General features: G+C 48.2%; 1 protein-coding gene and 1 long non-coding RNA gene across 2 annotated transcripts in view; both read left to right on the top strand.

The window, feature by feature from the left end:
- Positions 1 to 2,992: 2,992 nt before the first annotated feature.
- LOC137863129 (uncharacterized) lies at positions 2,993 to 5,140 on the top strand. Its single transcript, XR_011100704.1, has 3 exons — positions 2,993 to 3,234; positions 4,272 to 4,373; positions 4,964 to 5,140. It is a non-coding gene; the product is annotated as an uncharacterized lncRNA (long non-coding RNA).
- Positions 5,141 to 16,523: 11,383 nt separating this feature from the next.
- ALDH1A3 (aldehyde dehydrogenase 1 family member A3) overlaps positions 16,524 to 22,546 on the top strand; it is a 36,336-nt gene continuing 30,313 nt past the window's right edge. The window contains exons 1-2 of the mRNA XM_068696177.1: positions 16,524 to 16,684; positions 20,152 to 20,256. Of these exons, the coding sequence (XP_068552278.1) occupies positions 16,583 to 16,684; positions 20,152 to 20,256 (207 nt within the window). The 5' untranslated portion in view covers positions 16,524 to 16,582. The remainder of the gene's footprint in view (positions 16,685 to 20,151; positions 20,257 to 22,546) is intronic.

Raw genomic sequence — 22,546 nt, 5'->3', positions numbered from 1 at the left:
GAACGGGGACCACAGCAGAACCGAAATCACACCTGAGGGAGGGGTGGCTGGGCTGATTTTTAGGCAAAAGGAAATGCTCCCTGCATTTCGCTGAGCCTGTGGGGCTCACATCTTCATTTCCCCACCTTGCTGGGGCCAGGCACTGAAATGAGCTGGTGGGGCACAGCTCGCAGCAGAGCCGGGCTGGGAGGTGGTTGCACTGGTGCAAGGAGCCTCCAGCTCAGCACCCCCATCCCCCAAAATGTCACACACACCATCGTCCCACATTGCCTCTTGCATAAAGTGCTGTAGACTCCAAGACTCAGCGTTTCTTTTTCTCTTTTGTCCCCAAAACGTCAAAACAGAAGCATGAATCAATGGCGTAAGAAACAGCTCTTTTCTGCCCTTTCACTGAGAAACGCTCTGCGGTAATCCAAGGTATTATATTTGGGATTCATCTGCAGTGAAATTTCTTTCTGCCCCAAACCTGTCAGGCTCCAATTCTCATTTTAATGATCTCATTTTATAAATAATGGAAAGAAAAACAATACATTCAATAGAAATGAGATTAGAAATGGGAGGGGAGTGAATTACAAATGCAAGAGTCTGTAGTTATTCCAAGGAAGATAAATCTAATTTTTAGTGGTCTCCGGTGAAACAGCATCTTGCTAAGAAACAAACAAACAAACAAAAAAATGCTTTTGCTGATAAATAAAGGTGTGAGGTGATAGCAAGGAGGGTTTTTTAACACTAGTTGGTTGTTATAGCGTCTTGGGACTAGCAATACCTGGGGTTTATTTCTGGCCTCGCCACAGTCTCTCTGCAATAAATCATTTAACACCATGTGCCAAAGTTGCAGCAGAATCTGGAAAATCAAACTCCAGTGAATAAATGTGCAAATGACATCGCCAAGTAACGCTCAGTGCAGTTATCAATGCCAGGCTTCTACCTCAACAGAGTTATGAAGCCTGGCGTACACAATGAGCAGGGAGGTGCAAATTAGTGTCATTTCAGCAGCCCACACACAATTCACTGCAGACTGTTGTGGGAAAGAGTGTCACTGGGAATGATGTTTTGGTTCAGGGCTGGAGCCTGCCTGGCAATGAACCCTGTGTACATGTCCCAACATAGACGTGATGCCAGCGGTGGCTTTAAAATTCCTCCTTTTATTTTTGTTTACCTTACGTGTATTTGGGCAGATTTTCTCTTTGCATGAGTGACAGAGCCACCCTCCTATAGGACTCAGAGGCGAGTGCACCTGTGCAATTCTGGGACCAAGCATCCTAGATGATTCGGTGATCTCTTGGAGGTCAGGGCCTCCTCACCTCTGGAGGTCTGGTTGCTCACTGCCTCTTTGCTGTTGAAGCTTGATGATTATGGAGAATGTGCAGGATGGCTGAGGATTTGAGAATGTGGTGAGGGAAAAGGAGTATGGGGAACACTGAAAGACTTGCTTGTATGTTGGCATGAAGATTGACGCCAACACGCTTACCCGATCATCAGGAAGCAGAGAACAATTTCTCAGGAACTTTAAACACCTCCTAGGAGCACATATGAACATCAACTTGATGACGAAAAAAACAAGGGCATGGGTATAGACCAGGCTGGATGGATACAGACTGATCCTTGCCTCTGCAGAAAGGTTTTATCCCAAGATATCTGCTGTGAGAGACAAAGTGCAGCCACTGATGATGATCTTGGATCATCAAGTTCATAGAGATGCGAGGGTGTTTATTAGAAACAAAGATTCTGATGTCTTTGCAAATAAATTACTCAAATGTTCATCTAATGAGGGATGCAAATTAATCCAGAAGTACATTTAATAATGGGGAAACTCCTCCATAATCAAATATAGTGAAGCCAGTGACGTTCCAGCGATGTGAGCCAGGAGGTAATGAAGACAACAGGCCAGCCGAGCGTCCTGCCATGCTCCACGCCATGCTCCAAGGGCCGATGGCAGGACAATGCTGGTATGGCCTCACTAGGAGCAAGGTGGTGCAAAGGAGTGGAGCGAGTTATGGGTCGAAGGAGAGGATTTAAAATACAACACAGGGCATCACCAGGTCGCCTCTCTGAGCAGCGGTTGGGCTGCAGAGGGGTGGGTTTTGTCAGACTCCTGGCAAAAAGCAGCTGCTCAGGGTCGGGTCAATCGTGTGAGGGGAAACTCAGCAAAAATGCAGTGAATTTGGATATAAAGGATTTCTTTTGCTTCCTCTGTGAACAATGTCTTGCTACAAATAACTGCATACCCCCAGCCTTGTCCTGTCCTGGCTGATGCTTAAACTGTCAATAATCATCAGGTTGCTGTCAGGGTGCTTCTCAATGGGGCTGACAGATTATATCTCTAAAGTCCCTTTATTGGACCTTGTTCCCAGAAAAGCTTGCAAATTGCTCTCATCTTACCAGACAAAGGCGTTGCTCACACTCGGAGTCCTTGGATATCCTACACAATAACGTATGAATTGGTGAGAATTACCCGAGATAAAATATCCCTTACAACATCAAAGTTCCTGATCTTTTAGCTGTCAGCCGCAGGTATGTGAAAGTCCTGACAGGCTGGAGATAGAAGGAAGAGATAAAGCAAAAGAGGAGAAAAGAAAACGGAGAAATTCTCTGAATGAAATGTTATATCGTTGGATTTGGCGCAGAGATTTCAGTGCAAGGGGTCTGCAGGGCTAGCAGAGGTGTGAGCGAGGCCCAGGGCTTTTGCCTTTCCAAATGAGCGAGCAGCAGCTGGTACCGAGCAGCCAAGGACAGATGCTGCTCTTAGTTACACCCGTGGATAAAGCGAGCAGGGGAACAGAGAGCAGAATAAGGCTAAATCACACTCAGACATCTTTCCCGTGTGTGCAGTCAGTTCTAGGCCGCACGACACTGGGGGGGGGTGGAACTGTTTTTAGCAAACAGTAGCTGGCACATTGCAATTAGCACCTTGCAGCTGCTGTCAGGTGAGATCCTGATGGCAATTAGGGAGATTGCCTAATTGAGATGGGGAGGGAAGCACTGAAGAAGAGGAGGGCAGGGAGCAAGGTTCCTTGTTCCTTATGGGAAGGCTGTGCTTAGTACTACCAGGCCTTTGTACTGCCCTGAACTGGACCAGGGGTGACAAGGATGAGTTGGTCTCATTCTTCCCAGCTCCTGGTGCTGTGCTGGTGGCTGGGTTTGCACGGTGAGATGGGTGGAGCAGGTTGGCTGATGGGGGGAGATGCTGCCATAACCAACAGCAGGCCGGCCTCACTTGCGTTGTGCTCGCAGGTAGGCCCGAAGCCATTGCGCTGAGGCAAAGGGGCTGAGCTGAAAAGAGATCTGAAAGCTGCCTTCAAAGCTGCCCTTCCTCACTCTGAAGATGGGATGAAGCTTCCCTTTGCGTACCTAACCTCCTCCTGGCACCGCGGCTCCGAGCGCGGATCAAATACCTTGCAAAGGGCCGCTCTTGGCAGAGACACGAAGTGCTTTCCTCGGGTGACATAAATATCGTAAGTTATTTGCTGCCTTGCCAAAATGCAAACACACACATGTACTCCTAACTAAGCAGCATTCTTTAAAACTTAGGATCATTGCTTAGGAAAGAAATATAGAGCGTTTTATAAATCCAAATTGATCACGCACGGCGTGTGTTGAAAATATGTACAAAAATAGGACCCCAAAACTCCATTAAACCACTTCTGAGACAATACATCACTGCACCTTTATATTGCACAGAGGGGTTTAACAACCCTTCTCCAGGAAAATATTTTACTAGGTAACAAAAAAAAAAAAAAGTTATTGAAAACACATATATTTGATACTTTTGGCAATTCATTTTACTACTTGCATTTCCAATTCATTGGTATAGTTCATGAAAAAAAATATTTTCGCAGTTGGGTCATGTTATTATTTCTCTAATTTTTTTTTTCTACTTGAAAGTCACGATAGGATTTCTTTCTGTGAAACAACAAAGAAAGAGAAATGCTGCTTGCCTGCTTTGGGGATCCTGTAGATGTTTTAGGGAACTGGGGTCTGCTGGAAGTGCAGATGTGTAGGACTATGCCTACAGGAGCTTATGGCATGTTTGTGTATTTCTGTGTAGCCAATGTTATTTCTGAACCAACCTAAAAAGTGCCAGGGGAAGCACTGGTGTGCTGACCTTTCTAAGGAACAAGAAGTCAGCATCCTTTATCAGCCAGTAGTAAGATCTTTTCTAAAATTATATAATTTTACACTGGATCAAACCCTTTCTCCCAGATGTTACTACAAGTGTCCCTCATGAACCACATTGCTTTCAGTTGCTTGCTACTTGTTCTGTATTGCAGGAGCCTGTACGTGACCTGTTGCTCAGCTTCTGAATGTGTGCTCGGAGGGTTTGTCACTGCTCAGCTGATGCACAGCAGCTTGCAAGCGGAGGGAGCTGCACTGTGAGTCTGTCCTTGGCATCCGAGCTGCCCCTGGCACTCATCTTGGGTGAATGACTTTGTTCTGCCCCAGTATTCCTCTTCTGCCTGCAGTGAGCACACCTCTCCTGAGTTTGGTCTGCCCACAGGTGGTCCCAGAAGAGAGCAAAGAAAGGGAGAGGAATGGGTGAGCTCTTCCTAACCCAGGCTAACGGCACATCTGCACCACAAGCCTGACTTGGGCTCAGGCTCAGGTCTGCTATACCCTTGTCCTGCCTAGACAATGGCTTTTCAGCTGGAGGTGCTTGTGCCTCAAGCCCATTCTAGCTGTTCACCATGGAAATGTGGACATGTGCTAGCCTCTGCTTTCCCTCATGCAGATTTTGAAGCCAGCTTAAACCAGGCAATTGCTTGTGGCCCTTCAGTGCTTGCCTGCAATCTCCTTCCCCTCCTGTTTCTTTCTGTTACATATGCCCAAGAAGATTTTGGTGGAGGGCTCAGTTTACCAAAGTGCAAAGGGGTGATCAAGCCATGCCCCTGGGAATGCTAGTGTCCTAGAGACCCAGTGATCTCCTGGTTCCCTGTTGTAATCTCTGGTTCCTCAACCCCAGCAGAGGTCGTCTAAGAAAGCTCCAGGATGGGGACAACACTGAGCATCCACACGAGGCTATCTGCTTGTTCAACCAGTCATCCAGGCCACCTGAGCACTTATCCCCAAGGATCTTACTTCCAGCAACAGTACAGGTAAGCCCAATGTTTGCTTTGAGTACTGTAAGTACCCACAAGCACAATGTGACCCTATTTGTGTAGAAAACGGAGATTTTCCATTTTAATTGCTTCCTGTGCGACACATTTCGTTAGGTCCCAGCTTCTCGCCAGTTGAGCTCCTCACAGCACTTGTCTCCTGCTGTGCATTTAATTACTACCGTGAAAGTCCATCAGCAAAAGGCCAATCAATTTGAAAGATTAACGAATCTCACGCTTTACCTGTCTCCTCCCCCCCAAAATTAGAAAGCCCACTCTGTAGTTTCCAGCGCGCATCTATCATTACATACTCCTGGGTCTCAGGTAAATTAGCAACCTGATTCTTTCCCCTGCTGTCACTTAGAAGAAAAGGGTTTCTTATTTGCCATCCAAGGAAAAGTACAGTAAGCCTAGAACTAGATAAAAGGGGAGTAATCAAATATATTTAACTGTACTCAGCCAAATCCCATTATTTGTATAGATGTTAGCTGGAGCATTTGAAGAGTTAGGATAGCCTTGTCTTTATTGGGAAATAATGCTGCTTTATTGAAAAGTGCAATTTCTGAGCTAGTGTTCTTCCTTTTACTTAAAATGAGAAGTTCACCTTTATAAATACATACTTACATATATACGTAGGAATTGCTGTGGTCAGTTTAGGTGTTAAAAAAAAGTTACATGTCCTTGCTCTTCCATGAAGCATGTGCATCTGGGGGGCATACAGCATCCCTGCATTTTTCTTTTGAATGAAAAATGCCTGCTTGAAGTGAAGAGGTTCCCTGGGTTGCCCTTCTCTCTTGTACTTGAAGGGAGTAAGGAAAACCATTTGAAATATCACCTCCCATATACCAGCACCACCATCCTGCTGCTGTGGCAGAGAGGAGTACGGGGTATGGTTAAGATGTAGCAGGGAACTGAGCAGACAAAAGGAACGTGCTGGGGGTATCTCATGGAGGCAATAACCCTGGCGAGGTGAGTTTGCTGTATTTTCCAAGTCCTCCTTCAGTTTTCTCTGTGGATCAGTGCTACAATCTGGGTTTTGCTGTGAAACCATTTGGTTAAGATGCTCCAACACAAGCACTAGGTCCATAGCCTGAGGGAAAGCCTCCCTTGGGCTGTGCTCGTGCCAGCATGCAGCTCGGCTCGGTTCGTTGCTCAGGCTCTGCGGGGAGCCCTGCACCCTTAGGGTGATGGACAAGTTCACCCTGCTTTAGGTGGGCATGATGAGATGAAGTGCATCCTGGTCCCTGGTTCCCAGTTCCACTGCAAAACATCCCAGCTCGATGCTGTTTCACTACTCTGTGAGGAAGAAGGAGGGAGATGAGAGTCCCCACGCTGTTTTTTTACATGCCTGAGTCAAATTACTCTCCCTTCTGCGGGGCTTCTTCTGAAATAACAGATCTTACTGTAACCAAATATTGCCATCCAGGAAAGCCATTTTGCAACCAGCAAGGAGGCTTCTTCCTCCTCAGCAGCCGTTGAAAAGGCCCTTTGTTCTCAGGCCGAACACCTGGAGAGTGTTATCTGCAGCGGCCTCTCGGGGCTGGAACACTGGGAAGCCGTGGCAGGACCTGGTGGCATTGGCATTGGTGTTGGTGGCAGCATCTGGGAGCTGCTGGCACTCAAAATCCATCTCGGATGGGTCATCGCATGGGCAATTTTTGGTTGTGTCTTCCACGGGGACTGGGGAAACTGGCCTGGTCTGGGTTTTCTTTATTTTCCAATGCTAAAATGAACAGCTTCAGGCCAAATGGTCTTTGGCTGAGCCTAAGAAGGTGGCACCTCTGCAGAGAATGGAAAAAAACCCTTGGGTGTAACAGTGCCTTCCTGGAGGAACTGGTGATGTGAGTGGTAGTGGGATGACCCCGAGCCCTGGGGTTCTGGAGTCACATTTTGGAACTGCAGCGTGAAGGGTTCAGGGTGAAACTGCTCGCTGGCAGCATCCTGACCCACCAGCAACTGCCCCAGCACAGAGGGTCCCTCTCCATGGGAACCACCTGAATGCAGACCAGCACCGTGTAAACCATCATTGCCAGGCAAACCAGCTGCAAAAGCCAACAGATATTCATTCTTTCCCCGTGTTTTATACCATTAAAAGACAAATCTGGCTGGAGGAGGAAACCTGGTGGCTCTGAAAGCAGGGCTGAGTACATCTGCCGCGGGGTGACCTGGAGGGTTGCCCTCACCAGCTGAATCTGTGCTGGTTGTGTGATGAGGTTACCGGTGACCTCAGTGGAAACTGGACTTGCACAGGGTGAGTTATTTAGCAGGTCCAAGCCTCCAGGCCTTTCTCTGCGTATTGATTTTTCCACTAAAGTCACAGGCTGGAGAGCCCGTGTCAAAAAGCAGCCCAAGATCACTCCTTGTTTCCTGATCACCCAGACAAAACACTGGCTCCTTCAAGGGACTCGCGCCGGGGGATTTCGGCAGTGCCTCATCACAGGATGTGCAGCGCTGTGAAATAGCAGTTCTGGAATATTTCTGACAAGTCCTGAGAGCAAACTGCATGATTTGCAAAGGGACAGACCACAGCTAGAGCTTCACAGTCTGCACCAGCACCTCAGGGGTGAAGTCACTGCTTCTTCCCTGTGCAGCAGCATCCTTGCCGTTTTTTGGGGGACTGGATGGAGCTTAGCAGGGAAAGAGCAAACATTGCCAGAGATCCACGTGCGGCCTGTGGGTACCAGCTCCAAACCCCCATGAGGCTCTGATAAAGGGGCAACAAAATGCCCCGCAAAATTTTACCGGCCACAGACCGTGATTTCTCTGCTCACATTCAGGCAGCTCGTAGCATACGGGTCACTTTAAAGGTTTCTTGGTCCTTGTCCAGGCACCGCGACCGGTTCTCCCATGACTTTATGTTTATGTCTCTTTCTAACATTCCTCCCTTTCTTCCCCACGAAGGGAAAATTTCCAGGTTTGTTCCTTTCAACTTTGTTCGTGGTAGCAGTCTTGACAGAAGGACTTAGTGTCCGTTTAGTGTCTTTGCAAGGAAAAGGGAGAAACTTCTCAGTTACATAAAAGTTTGTATCAAAATTCAAGAATCCAGATTAATTATAGGAGACTTGCCTTGTATCATTCAATTTGTTTGAATAGCTTTAAAGATTAAGCAGATCCAAGGCCTAACAGAACCAGAGCCAGTAAGACAATAGCTGAGATTTTCCTTTGAAACAAAATATACAGGTGGTTTCTGTGACTTTCTGTGTCTATCTGCCCGGCTTTTTTATTTTTATGTCGTATCCAATATCAGAGAACCTGGCAGTAGAAATCATATAGCAATTTGTGAGAGCTTGTTGCTGTTCTAGATATCATATAGTCTGTTCCACACCAGCAAAGACAAAACCAATGCCTTTACTCCTCGAGTTTTCATTCAAAGGATAATGATCTCTGGTAACAAAATATTTGGCAGTGGCATTATTTAAAATGCACAGAGGAAATGTTTGTCCCTAATTCAAGGGACTGTGGTCACACAGTCTCTATTCACTCGGTATTTACCAACGAATGCCAAAGGCCAATCTGCAAAAGCCCAGGAACAGAGTTAAGTTTATCGCACTCCGGCCTCAACCCATCCCATTGTAAGGGAGAAAAAAGTAATTACTGGATTTCTTTGTGGTCAGAGAACTTATAAATTCTCTGTTTTACCCAGCAGGCTGTAATGGCTCCTTCGGTAAATATCTAATTAAGTGGTCGAGGTGCCTTTTTTTTTTTTTTCCCCCCTTTCTCCGCATACTTTTGTGTTTTAAAATCCCTTTGCATTAAACGACTTCTCGAGTTCTCCACATTTCTCACACGCACGGCAGAGGGAAGTAAGAAGAGGAAAAAAAAAAAAAAAATGAAGGGAAAAAAAAAAAGAAAGAAAAACCGGCCGAGGGGAGATTTCGGTCGTGGGAACAGGAGCCCGAGGCGGGGATTTGCGCGGCCCGGGGGCAGCCGCTGGGCGCAACCTGCGCGGAAAGCGCCGGGAGAGGGGAGAAGGATGCGCCCCGGGAGGGGACCGCCTTGGGGTTTTGTTTTACTTAATTTATTTATTTATTTATTTATCTCTCTCTTTTTTTCTTTTTTTTTTTCTTTTTTTTTTTTGGTGGGCGGTTCTTTTGTTCTTTTTTTTTTTTTCCCTGTTTTTCTTTTCTTTTTTTTTTTTTTTGGTGTTGTTGGTTTTTTTGTCGTTTTTGTTTTGTTTTGTTTATTATTTTTTATTTTTTTTTTTTTTTTTCTTGCCCCGAAGCTGGTAAAGCCCCACCGGGGCCACTTTTCGCCTTCGCTTTCTTTAACCGTGCCAACCCCGCGAGGTTTTACCGACCCCTGGAGGGGGGCTCCGGGCCCTCCCCGCGGGCAGCTGAGCCCTTCCAACCGGGACCAGGACCGGGGCAGGACCCGGATCCCCTCCGGGACCCCCTCGGGACCCCCCCCGCCGCCGTTTGTGGGTTTTTAACGGAGCCGCGCCGGGGCTGGGCTGCAAGCGGCGGAGCCGGGCGAGCCCCCAGCAGCGCGGGGCTCTCCCCCTGCCCCTTCTCCCTCGTTAGGGAAGTGTTGGAAAATTGCTGAAGTGCGAAATGAGCCTGCGAAATCCCGTTGTCCTCATTAAACTCCGACGAGGAGGGTGACAAGAAGCAGCGGAGGGGAAAACAATGCGGCCAGTGTGTTTGGGGGAGAGCCCCGAGCCGGGCCAGCTTTTGTCCCCGGCCAACAAAAGCTCTTGTTTGCATGTGTTAAAACCCGGCTGCGAGCGGCGCCCCCAGGTGCAAACGGCAGCCCCCGGGCGGCCGCGCAGCATCCGCGCCCGCTGAGCACCGCGCAGCAGCGCCCCGCAACGCCAGGAGCTGCCTGCGCTGCCCCTAAGGAGAGCCCTTCTTCACCAGGAGTGCAAAGCAAACCCTGGGGGGGTTCTCTCCTTTTTTTTTTTGTCCCCACCTTCTTTTTCTCTCCTTTTTTATTTATTTTTTTTTATGTGATCCATGGTTCTTCTGGCCCACGCGTTGCTGTTAGTGGAAATGGGGGATGTAGGGTACCGGGATGGGACATGTTGTGGATTTTTGTGCTCCTTTTTCACCCCCTCGGTGGGGGGACAAGGATGGGACCCCCAGGCCCAGGTGGTGGATGAGGACCTGGTGTGAAAGAGCCCAGCAGACAAATGCCCTGCTGCCAGTTGGTTTGCCCTCACTCGCCAAGGATGCTGTGCAATCCTGAAATTGTTAAAGAAAGGGACCCCGAGGTGAGGAAGGGAGCAGTTTCCCAACACAAACAGCAGGATTCAGTCCAAAAAGTGGAAAAGAGAGGCGCTGAGTGAAGAGTAACCACAAGCAAGCCTCGCACAGGTCAAAGCCCATCAACCCACCGTAGCGTTGGCATTTCATAGGACTGGCACCACACGTTGTCCAAGAAAAAGTAATTCCAGGTCCTGTTGCAACAAGCCTGCACACATCGCTTTATCCCCAGCGGGTCTGCCTGGGATCTGCCCCACGGCTATTTTAAAATGTGCTGTTAATAACAATTCATTACAGCTGATAGGACTGGGAGACGTGCCTTTTATTTTGCAATTAGACATAAAGGCTCTGATCTGGCAAACGCTCTGCGCTGTAAGCATGCAAGGAGCTCTGCTGGAGTCATCTGGGACTGCTCATGTGCTTAACATTAAGCCCGTGCAGGATCAAGGCCTGAGATGGTATCTTCTTTAAGGGTACGTGTTTACCTGCTCTGGGCTGTGTTTTCTAGATCCGTGACTGTGCCCTGCAAAACTATTTCTCTGGGAAGCCCTGAAGTGGCCGAGCCAGCTGGGCACAGCTCTCGAGTAGCGTTACGAAGCCGAATGGTTCTTCCTGTAAACAGAAATGGTGTGCGGGAGCTGGGTCGGTGGGGACGGCGCTGCAGCACGGGGCATGTTGCATCGCAGGCTGTTCAGCTGCGCGAGCCTGTGTGTACTGAGGCGTTAACGCAGGGCTGTTGGGCATCGGGCCCAGAACAGATGTGATGATGAGTGAGAGCAAAGAGGCAGGGAGGAAGGCCGAGGAGAAGAAAACACGGTTCAGGCCCCTCGATTCCTGACCAGGCAAGCACGGCTTACAAAGCCTGGGCACTCCCCCCAAATGCCTCTTATCAAGAGAAAGTAGGAAGCAACACGATCCGGGGAGAAAACAAACATATTTGTTTTTTTCCTTTGCCAATCCTGCTAACAATAGCTGTTTGTAGGCAAATAATGCTCAGGTCTGCATCGCTAGATCAATGCAGGGAGTGGTTCCCATCAGCTCGGCGGTGCCAGACACACTGAATGCTTTGTAAGGAACCGGGTCCTTGAACTTCTTCGCAGCGCAGACGCTATCTTAGTGGGTTATCGTGCACTTGCTCCTGTTCCTGCTCTCACTCTCCTCATTTTCCAGTGTTAGGCCTGGCAGGGAGAAGTGAAGGCAGGAGGAAATAGAAGTTGTTTTAAGAGAAGGCTTCAAAATGTTCAGCTGTTTGTTATTTCCTTGCCACTAACCTTTCCAATTTATTTTTGGAGACAGGAAAACGAAAGAGAAGGCCAATCCATGTGCACGGTCACAGTTTAATACCTCTGATACGCATGAAGAAAATTAATTTGATTGAGGATTTTGCTTCATGAAGTAATTACAGCGCAAAGTATAAAAGGCTGCCTTTCGTCTTGAGCCGCCAAAGCCTTGTTTTGCATCACGAGGACATATTTAGGGTTACAAATAGGCTGCCTTGCTTACACAAATAGCATCTTACAGTATCTCGCATTGTTTCTCTTCACCTTTCCTGGCAGATTTTGTGGATGTGGAGAGAAGTGGAAAAAGAAACTCTTCTTCAGCCCCGGATCTGTTAAAACAGAAAGGTGATAGAAATACTGGAGAATGGTGAGTTCCTGGGTAAGGCTGCTCTGACTCCAAAATATATCCCATGCATACAGCTCTTCGCCACTGGTATTTGACACAGCCAAAGTAAGGTTGGGTTGACTAAAAAAAACAGAAAGCAAATGTAAGACACACAATTTCCAAAGGGTTTGCACAACAGCCTGATCACTTTTAAAATGAGGCACAACTCTAGACTCCAGTCCTTTTGAAAAAGCACGTGAATATTTTGATAAACCGAACAAAATTTGGTCTGGTATAAAATGGCAGCCTTTTAAATTAGTACTGTGCCACTGGCAGTGCATTTCACAGCTGAGCGCCGCAGTTCAATTATTACCACTTCTTGTTTTATATTGCAGGTTTGGCTTCAATGAACTCATAGCAAAAAATAAAATAAAAATAAAAATAAAAATGCAGAAGCCAAACTTTTAAGCTGTAGAAATTGGCATTAGATAGCTAAGTAATTGTTTGGCCACCTAAATAAGCAATTAGGTACATTTGTTAATAGATAACTTCTTCAGATGGGTATCTAAGGCATGGTTTCTCCCTCCTGCTGCTAACCTATATCATGGGTGAATTTGATCAAGAAGGATGAAATTTTTGAACTTCAAGTTTCCCTAGAAAAATGAACTTCAGCAGTAGGAAACTATACCCAGAAAACAAAGTTACAGAAATTGTATGTCTGTAAAGTCCGGCGCTGACAAAATGAGAAAGTCCTCAGAGAAAAGTCACCGGTGAGCAATGCCCTGCGTGCTGTGGGTTCTGCCTTATCTTGGTGTTGGGGTGGGAGATCTTCAGATCGGGCTCCTTGTGCAATTACAACTGCAGCTGAGCTGATGGGAGCTGAGCTCTGAATGCTGGCAGCTAAAGCACTCAGGCTGTAGGTGACTTACACCGGGAATCCCAAATGAAGACCCTTTTTAATTCATCACCTCCCACCTTGTTTTCTCTGGGGTCAGCATCCTCTCAGAGTTTCTGGGAAAGGAAATGCTGCTTGTGAAACATTCAGGCACGGCTATGATGAGCGTTAGGGAAAAAAATTATGGAAATGAATAATTTTGCGCCCAACACACAGTCTGAATAACAGGCAGCAAAACACCTCCTTGCTGCACATTAAGCAAGAAGAGAATGAAACATGCAGAGTGAGGGGGAAACCTGTAGGAAAAGGACATTGATCACTCAATTATAACCCATCAGGATACAAACAACAGGCAAATTCTGGTCACTCCTGGCCGAGTGCTGGAGTGCCCAGCCTCAGTAGCCTTTTAGAGCACACAGTTTCCCGGCCCTATTCCTGTTTGTGTGTGCATGTGCTTCAGGGTGTGTGTAAAACAAGAGGAAAAGGTTTTGGCTCTGTGCTGTGCTCACTACTCTACACAGCTACGGGACTTTTGCTTGGCTTGTGGCATAGGCAGAGGTCTAAATGCAAAATGTTTGAGTATCACCCAACCCGCTTGGGGTCTCAAGGGCTACATGCCTGCTGACCAGGCTAGGTATAAACCATGGTCCTGTGGGTGAATGTCAAATCTGTCTCCATCCACAGCTCTCTAGAACCAAAATGCTCTCAGGTACTCTGGAGACATCTTCAACAATCCTCTGGGTACACTGCACCCTGACATGGAGCCAGGATACAGGACACGCATACAGGAGCAGGGAGTGTTTGGAGTTACCACCTACAGTATTCCCTTCATCAAGGTTAGATAAGGTTGGGAACTCGAAGAAATTAATTTCTGCAGAGACGTGGCATCTACAGCAGATAGGGAAACCACTCGATCATAGCATGAACACGTCCTGGGACTGCTCTTAGCACAGACCGACAGACTGGAAGAGAACAGCATGCTCAGGTCCAACCGACGGTGGCAGATTTAGGAGCGTACATGCCTGACCCGAACCAGCAAAGGCAATCTTTGTGCTGGCTGGCAGACAAGAGCTGGTGTACTCACAGTCTAGAAACTTTCTGTGAGATACAGCTCCGCGGAAAAGCACAGCCAAGCAGGAATTCACAGTTATCGCAGTCAGTGCATCAGGTTAAGGATACATATTGCAGACATCTCTGCAAACACTGCTGCAACAGTAGAATGTAACAGGGTGACTCAATAGTAATGTGACCTTTCATTAACAGGCTCTTTTCCTCTTTGTGTCTGTTTCTGACACATTTATGAACTGTTACAAAGTTAGGTAAAACCCACTTTTTCAGTGCTTCCATCAGAATAGCGGTGTGGCCCTCATGGAGCATGGGAACGAATACAAAACGCCTCTCACTCGTTCTGATCCGCACCCTGCTGTTGCTTTTAGGGCATCTCCCACTGAGCTCGAGTGTCTTCTCCACTGTGGGGCTGATACGAGCCCTGGCAACAGAGGACACATCTCCTGAGGCCGTGGAGTTGATCTAGGATGGTGTCCCAGCGAGGGACCACCCAGTGTCTGCACAACTCTCCAACGGTGGAGCGTGTTGTTACCCTTCTTGTGATGTTAGAAAGGGAAATGTTGTGTACTGCTACGTGTGCTGGTCAGAGTTTATTATTTCAGCTCATCCTTATGTCAGTGACTCACGATTCCTTCGCTTTGTACAGCCTTTTAAAGCAGTCATATATCCTCAAATGATCCACGCAGGATTTTTACCTTAGGTACCTCTCCCATCTACATTAACTCAAAGAAGCAATAATGCCTTAAAATACTGTTTCCAGGCCTGCCCTGTAAAAAATCTTCCTCATGAGCGACTGAGACAAGGTCATTCCATATGAAACAAACCACTGGAATGACTCTCTAGACACTGCTTGTCCTGGAACTTCTTATTCATCTTTCTCCTCGTCCAGAGATTTTGTTCTCTAATTACAAAAGTACTTTCCATGTCTGCCGAGTGTTTCTGTGGGCAAAATACAGACAGAGGGAAATGGACAAATTCATTCTATCGGTGTTGTGCCACCACTGTAACAGTTTTCTCCCCTCTCTCTGATACTCAAATTATCAAATTATTGTCGTGATACATTAGTGTAAAACTAAAACTGGCAAATTGTCAGAGAAACTAAAAAGTTCTGTTGCCAGATCATGCAACTAGCCCTAAAATGGATCAGTGGCCACATCTTTTCCAGAGAGAATAGACAGAAATGTTTTCCATCTCTGACTTTGACTTGCTCGATCCCATCATTCACCTTGTAGTCTTGGTGGTGACACCCAAAGATCACTTGGATCCAAATTCCACTTTACTGGGACCAGGATTATATGGGGATTTAGTTAAGGGATTCTTCTAGCTTTGATGCTTCTGTAGCTTTGTGGAAAACAGCAACTGGAGAATTAAAAAATGGACAGCTTAGAAAGAAACGTTTCTGTTGTAATGCAACCCCTTATTTTCTAAGAATTATCTCTTGATTTCACCATTGAATACAAGGATATTTCCACAAATTTATTTATAACTGAAGCACTTTCTCATCTGAAGAGAAAAATTGACTTTACTACTGCGAGGCAGGACGGGTCCTCCTCTAATTAATGGTTCAACATTGATTTGTGTGATGGTGATTTGTGTGGTAAAGGTATTAAGGAAAAAAGGTCCCCTGCCTTACTGACAGCTCTTATAGAATCACAGAATTATTAAGGTTGGAAAAGAGCTTCATGATCACCTGGTCCAACCCCCTACCACCAATGTCACCACCAAACCCTGTCCCCAAGCACCACGTCCAACCTCTCCTTGGACATCCCCAGGGACGGTGACGCCACCACCTCCCTGGGCGACCCATCCCAATGCCTGACGGCTCTTTCTGAGCAGAAATGTCTCCTCATCGTCTGAGAGGTTTCCACCTGGAGCGGGGACCTCCGAGAACACCCCACGAGCTGCAGGAAGCGGGGTTTGATGGGTTTGATTCCCCGGTGGTACTTTCCCTTCTGAATCAGCACCGGCCCTCACGCCACGGTGATATCACGGGCGATCTGCCGATGGAAGCGCTGAGTATTTTGGAGCATTTTAACAGCAAAGTGCTGACTATTGCTGGGGGATTACAGATCCTGCGAAACATTTTGTAAGATAACTGCTGGCACCTCGCCACGTGTTATATGGAAAATATGTCGCATTATCTTCCATGTGTGCGGGGGCGTTCAGGGTGCTCCTCGCCTCCTGGCCCCCAGCCGGCGGAGCCTTACACATATTTTATTCAGAACGGAGTTAGGCAATACGCAGAGAGCTTGCTCGGGCGCGGAGCCGAGCCCTGTCACTTCAGACAACTTCCATGTCCTCCGGGGCTTCCTGACAGAGCATCTTCCTCACCGACCCCACCGCCACGAGGGCTGTGGGCACCCACCAGCCCCGAGACGGAGCAGGGCGCTCCCCACCACCCTCAGCTTCACCCTCAGGGCCCCTCCGGGTTGAATCCCCTCAGTTTTCGGCTCTCCCACCCCTCACACCGCGCTGCGAGCCCCCCTCGCTGCCGCCCCCCGACCCCTCTCAGGTCGGGGCGCCTCGGCGGGGCGGCGCCGCCCGTTACCTGAGGGCCGCCACGGGGGGGCGGGGCCTCCGGGGGAGGGGGGCGGGGCTTAGGGGCGGGCGGCGGCCAATGAGAGCGGGCGGCGGCACCCCGCGCCCGGCGCGCGCCGCTCTTAAGGCGGCTCCGCGGGCTGTCAGCGGCAGAAGGGCGGCGGGGGCTCGACGGGGCGGCCATGGCCGCGCTCAACGGCGCTGTGGAGAACGGGCAGCCCGACAGGAGGGCACCACCGCCGCTGCCGCGGCCCCTGCGGAGCCTGGAGGTGAAGTACACCAAGGTGAGCTCGGGAGGGGGAGGTTGGGAAGCGGCGGGGGGTTGTTGTTGGGGTGTAGTGTGGGTTTGGTGGAATTTGGTGGAGTTGGGGTGTTGGTGAGGTGCTGTCAGTGAGCTGCTTTTTTTCCTTTTAAAAATTATTATCCTTTCAGAGGGAGTTTTATTGATTTCTGTGGTCTCCTGTGCTGTGCTAGGTAGTGGGTTAATGGGGATGGATGGGTGGTTGAGTGGCTAGAGCAAGTGGATGGCTGTTCCCAGGTGAGCTGCAGTTGCCGCGATCCATAAAGCCTGAAAAAATCCAACTGATTTTTTTTTAACAGTATGCAAAGAGCTGCTCTGGCTGCCCATGAGCATCTCTGCCCCTCGCTGTGTGGCTGGCACCGAGCGGTGACAGGCCCCGTGCCCGGCTGTGGCATCTCGCTGTGACGGCCATTTTCCCCCGCGCAGTGCTCACAGAACCAGCCCATAACGCCTTTGCTTATACTGCTGCCTTTACTTAAATTTACTTATATTGCTGCTCAGAAAACCTGATTTGGCTGGGGTGAGGTCGGGCAGGGCTGGGATGGGGTTATGTGTCAGGGGGCTGCTTGCACGGGGCTCCTGCAAGGCTGCCCTGAGGTGGGATCAGCCCTGTGTGAGGCACAGGAGGGCTGGTGCCTGACGGAGGCTTCTGAGAGGGCTCTAACGTGGAACTGGGGCCACCCGGCAGCTCTGTAGGGTGAGTTTTGTCCACACACATCTTGCTGCCTGCCTGCTGTCCCAACAGAGCTCCTCCATGGCCTCCAAGCGGGATAAAAGCACCGGGATGGCGAACCCACGCCAATCCATGCCTCTGAGCCTCCTGCTGCTGTTATCCGCCACTCCTCATGCTTAACCGAGGGCTCCTCAGTTTGGTCACTCCGTCCCTCAGAGGTGGTGTTGGTTTTGCAGCGAGGCTCAGCTCCACACCACAGATCCCCGCTGTCTCACGCCGCCGTCGCTCTGCCACAGCCCGGCCATGGTCTGGCGTGGTGGAGCAAACATCCCGGCTTGTGACACTGCCGGCAGCCCTGCCTGCCTCCGTGTGAACCATCAGAGACTAAAAGGGCTGAAGGAGTGTATTAATTAGTTACATTTCTGTGCTAAATAACTGGAGAAAAAAAATAAAGCAAAACTAAGTTTATTCTCTTGCAGCGGGAAGGAGTAAACAGCGATAGCTTATCCAGCAAGGTGTTGATTTGAATTAGCCATTCAAAATACTGGAACAGATTAATCTAGTCCAAGTGATTACCACTAATTGTTATTTTTAACATCCTGAATTTACCTACTTTTTTTTTTAAGATAAACTTGTCACTTAGCGGCAAATTGGATCTGCGGCCGCTGATTGTGGAGTGGCGTAATGCTGCACAAACAGCTCTTTCCCGTGTCAGAAATGGACACGGCCATTAGGGTTCTTCTTAAACATACAAATGTTCTGTTTTGTGTTATTTTTATTGTAGTGAAGGCTTTTAAATACTCCTTTGGGATCCAATCCTGCAGCCGTGCGCGCTTTAAAACACGCGTTTTCTTAATTCTCCAAAGTTTTTGCAGGAGGCTCTGTGGACCGAAGGCATCAAGGTAGTCACTTAATAGTGGAAACCAACATTAATTAAAAGTGTGAATTTGACATCTGATCTGATGCTCCCGGTGCATATGAGAAAGTAACAAGCAGCAGTCAGTTTTCATAAAACTGCGAGGGGTTTTCGACAAGCTCCTTTGAGTCTCACCAGATGTTTACAGCTGACGGCACGCTTCCTTGCTTAGCAAAGATTTTATTTTCGGTTCCACCAGTTACTGGGCTGGGGGAGAGGGAAGGAAGATTACCAACAAAGATCCCACTCGCAGAACAGCTTAGTGCTTGTCCTGGGTGTGTGATGGAAGTGATTTGTCCATAATCTCATGTCCTGGGGTTGGGGTGGGAAGCGTGAACAGCCGATACGCTTTTCTGTTTGATTTTAGCTCCTGGCACCAAAACCTCAGGCTTGTGGCATGATTCCCAGAACAGTGCCAGCATATATGTTGTGTTTTAAAGGGTCTGATCCCAATGCACTTGTGTCCTATAGCTTATAGGAATGTTGCTTTCTGATCTTAACTCCTCCACATAGAATTAATGTTTAATGCAGAGGAATAACAGCATCTTCCCCTGTCCTTAGTTTGAGTATGTATCAGACTGTAACTTTACAGCTCTTGCCATCTCTTATTTAAAATGTGGCTTTGCTAGTGAAACAGTGAAAACTAAAGTGCAAAACATTTAATTTTTAAAAATAAAATGCAGCACTTGAATACTAGAGGTAGATTGGGAGCACTAGTTTAAGGTTAATTGATATTTCTGACATTGTCTTCACTTGGCAGCCTCTTTTTGGTGGAATTTTCTTCTCCGAGGCCTGTATGAAACAGGTGGGCCCAGAAGCGCAGCATCTGTGCCAGTTATGTCTTGGATGCTTTCTGCAGAAATAGTTTGGGAGAAACTCCTTTCGGGGGAGAAAAAAAAAGCTGCCCAAGGGGGGAAAAAAATGACCCAAAGCAGTGGGAATTCTGAATGTAAGGGACACAACATTAATCTCCTGGTCGTGTGTAGGGACTCATAAACAAGATTGCAAACGTGGAAGGCTTCCAAGTAAAAGTACTAGCTTATAGCCACTAACAGGCTACTAATAAAGATTACTTCATCTAATCTTACTTGAAAAGTATCTTTATTTATAAAACATAACACTGCCAAGTTAGATCAGCGTGGATGAGATGCATGCGGAATCAATTAATTGTATATAGGTATCCGTGCTCTGTTTACAGCGTGTAACAACACTCCAGTATTTAATGCATTTTGGGTTACGCAACACTGGGACTGTTTGTTCTTGCTCTGGAAATGCAATATTTTGAAACACTTAAATCTTGTCACAGACGACTCCAAGTGACGTGGGAGGCTTGGTGCATCCTGTGACGAGGCGTAGCAGGGTAGAACCGAGCCTGTTCCTACCCTGTGCCCTCTGTGAGGGCAGAGTCCTGGAAGTAGCCCAGGGCAGGGCACTAATAACCAAATAACATCGAACGCCGGCGTTTTGTTTGTAGCATGCGACGAGGGGTTCCTTTTGCCTGAACCATATGGGTTTCTCTTGGTGTCTACTCGCTGTTCCCATGGAAATGGATTTCAAACTGTCTGTTTCTCATTGCCAAATTATGGCATTGCACTGTGTGGGCCCCATCCTCTGTCCTCCTTTTGCTCAAAGCTAACTGGGTGCATGGAGGCTTTCTCGTCTGTTCCCTGGCTCAGGTTCTAGTTTAGATAAATGCTGTCTGTGTCACAAACAGTCTCACTGGGAGAGACTGAACATGCCATCAATGGAAACCGAAGAGCCTCAGGACCTTTGAGGAACACTTGTGGGATTTCTTTTTCCTATTGTCTGCATCAGTGTTTTCATTTTCCCACCTGTCCCGCTCCCCTTGCTCTCTCTTCAGATATTTATTAACAATGAATGGCACGAGTCTACAAGCGGAAAGAAGTTCCCCACCTATAATCCTTCAACGCTGGAGAAAATCTGTGACATTGAGGAAGGAGACAAGGTAGGTGTTATTGGAAAAGCAGTGCAAAAGACAGTTTCCAGGGGACTTGCTGTCTTAGAAAAGAACCTAGAGGAAAAGCTGGCTCTTAACACTGACATGTGGCCAGCCAGGCTGCAAGCTGGAGGCCTGGGATGCTGGATGTGCTGCCTGAGGATTACATGGGCTGGGTGGGATCAGTCCTCTGCAGCTCAGCTGAGTCACTTTCCCTGATAGGAACTGTCTGCTGACATGGTCAGAGGAATGAGACTCAGCATCATTCTGGCTTTATAGATCTGGGAAGAAGCAGCTATGTTGAGGAAATAGCAATGACAGTGTATGCACATCCCTGACAGAGCTTCAGCATCATCTTGGAGTGGTTTATATGCAAGCTGCATGGCAGCCTGTTGGAGACACTGAACTGGAGTTCACCTTTTTTTAAAAAGAAACCACAGATAAGCTGTTTGGGAGAACTTGACGTCAGGCATGCATCAGCACAGGGAAATCTCCCACAGAAAGTGAGCAGTGCTTGCTTTTCCAACTGGTATTGTGAGTTCTGCCCTCTTGTACAAACATGGCATCTGCCATTTGAAACCAAACCAGTGTTTCTGAAGTTCTTCAGAAGTCCCTGGTCTCAGGGCATTGCACAGTTGCCTGGGGCATAACTGCTTGGATTTGGTAACAGTCTGAGGTAAGGAACAGCCAAATATGACACTGTCCAGGACAGCTCATCACACACGTGCCGTGCCCTGCTCAGTGGGAGAGAGCTGGCCCAAGAGCTTGCTCCTGACAGTCTGTCACGGGAGGGTGATTCACAGCTTCCCTGCTCTACCATGCCTGTGGCTCATCCCTGCTGTGGGCAGTAAGTGGCAGGCAGCGTGCGCTGCCTGTGCTGTGTGGCTTTTGGGTCAGCAGAGCCTGGCCTTCCTGGAGATGGGAGTAAACTTAATTGGGAATGCAAGTCTGCAGCCTCCCTGCAGGTGGTGCACGAGGTGGCTGTTTCGATGGCACTAATGCAGCCTCGGAGCCCTGTTGCCACAGTGGATCTGTGCATCCATGGGGTGACTCTACATGGAGGTGGAACTTAACAGGAGAAAGCTACACACAATAGTTGTGTTCTACTCAGTTAAATGTTAACTGCAGTGGCATATAAACAGTGGAGCTGAAGTTAACTCTGCAGCTGTATTTTTACTAGCTAGAAATAATGACACTGCTACTGTTCCCTGAACTGAGTGCCTCCTCAAGCAGTTACAGAGCATTACATGAGTGTTTCAAACCTGTTCTTAGAGACTTGGTGAAAGAAAACAGTTACACAGAAATAAGAGGTCAGTGAATTCAAGGATAGCTTTTTATGTTTGTAGGGGAGCTGCTGAAAAATCTTGCCTTGAGACTGGTTAATGGGGCCCTCTGCCCATGGTGCACAGAATAATTATGGGCTGAATGCAGTTTGGGTGCTGAAAGCCTCTTTGCCTCACACAAATTGACTAATCTTCCTCCAAGTAGGCTTGTGTGAGGGACTGGGAGAGGTTAGACCTGGATGCAGGTGAGGCGGAAGGCAGAGCTGGGGTGAGGAGTGCCCAGACTGGCTGTTGGGGTCCTGGCGACACATGGGCATGTCCCACCACCCTCTGGGCAGAGTCCCTAAGACTTCATTTGCCCTGGTTGATCATCCCCATCCTAAATCTGTGACTGTAGTGCATTGGGGATGAAGTTCCCTGTTAGTACAGGGAATAGTGGGTCATGGTTGGTGCCTCTCAGTGGCTTGTCCCTGTGAGCTGCTGTGCTGGGCAGTCCCATGGCAAGCCCTGGTTCTGCCTCTGGCCCCAGCTGTGCCAGCTTTGGCCCTGCCCTCAGTGCAGGCAGGGAGCAGGGCTCCACTTCCCCAACCCTGCACAGAAACCTGCCCCTCCCTGGCCGTGCAGGGTTTGTTTTGCTTAGGCTGCATGTGAGGGGTGGGAATTTGGCAGCCAACGTTTCAATGATGACAATCGAGTCTGGTGCTGAAACTTGGCCAACGGTTTATACGACTAGGAGCAAAGGTTTTGTTTGTTCTTCAGTTACAAAACTTAAGATGGAATTGCTCTTGGTGGGATGGTTGGGGGATGAAGGGAAGTCTTGGGTGGAAAATAAGCACTAAAAATAAAACGGCAAAAGCTTCTGCTGGGTGCTGGGAGGCTTTCTGCCTCCCAAACAAGGGCTCAGTGTCCTGATGGTTTCCAGGTACAGTCACAAAGGGATAGCTTTGTTAAATTTCTGCCCCCAAGGAATGGTGCAGCCCTAGAACTTCTGCCCTCCCTTGCTATGTCAAAGAAAA

Source organism: Anas acuta, chromosome 12 (genome assembly GCF_963932015.1).
Source record: "Anas acuta chromosome 12, bAnaAcu1.1, whole genome shotgun sequence".
Taxonomy (NCBI): Eukaryota; Metazoa; Chordata; class Aves; order Anseriformes; family Anatidae; genus Anas; species Anas acuta.
This window is presented reverse-complemented; position numbering and strand designations above follow the sequence as displayed.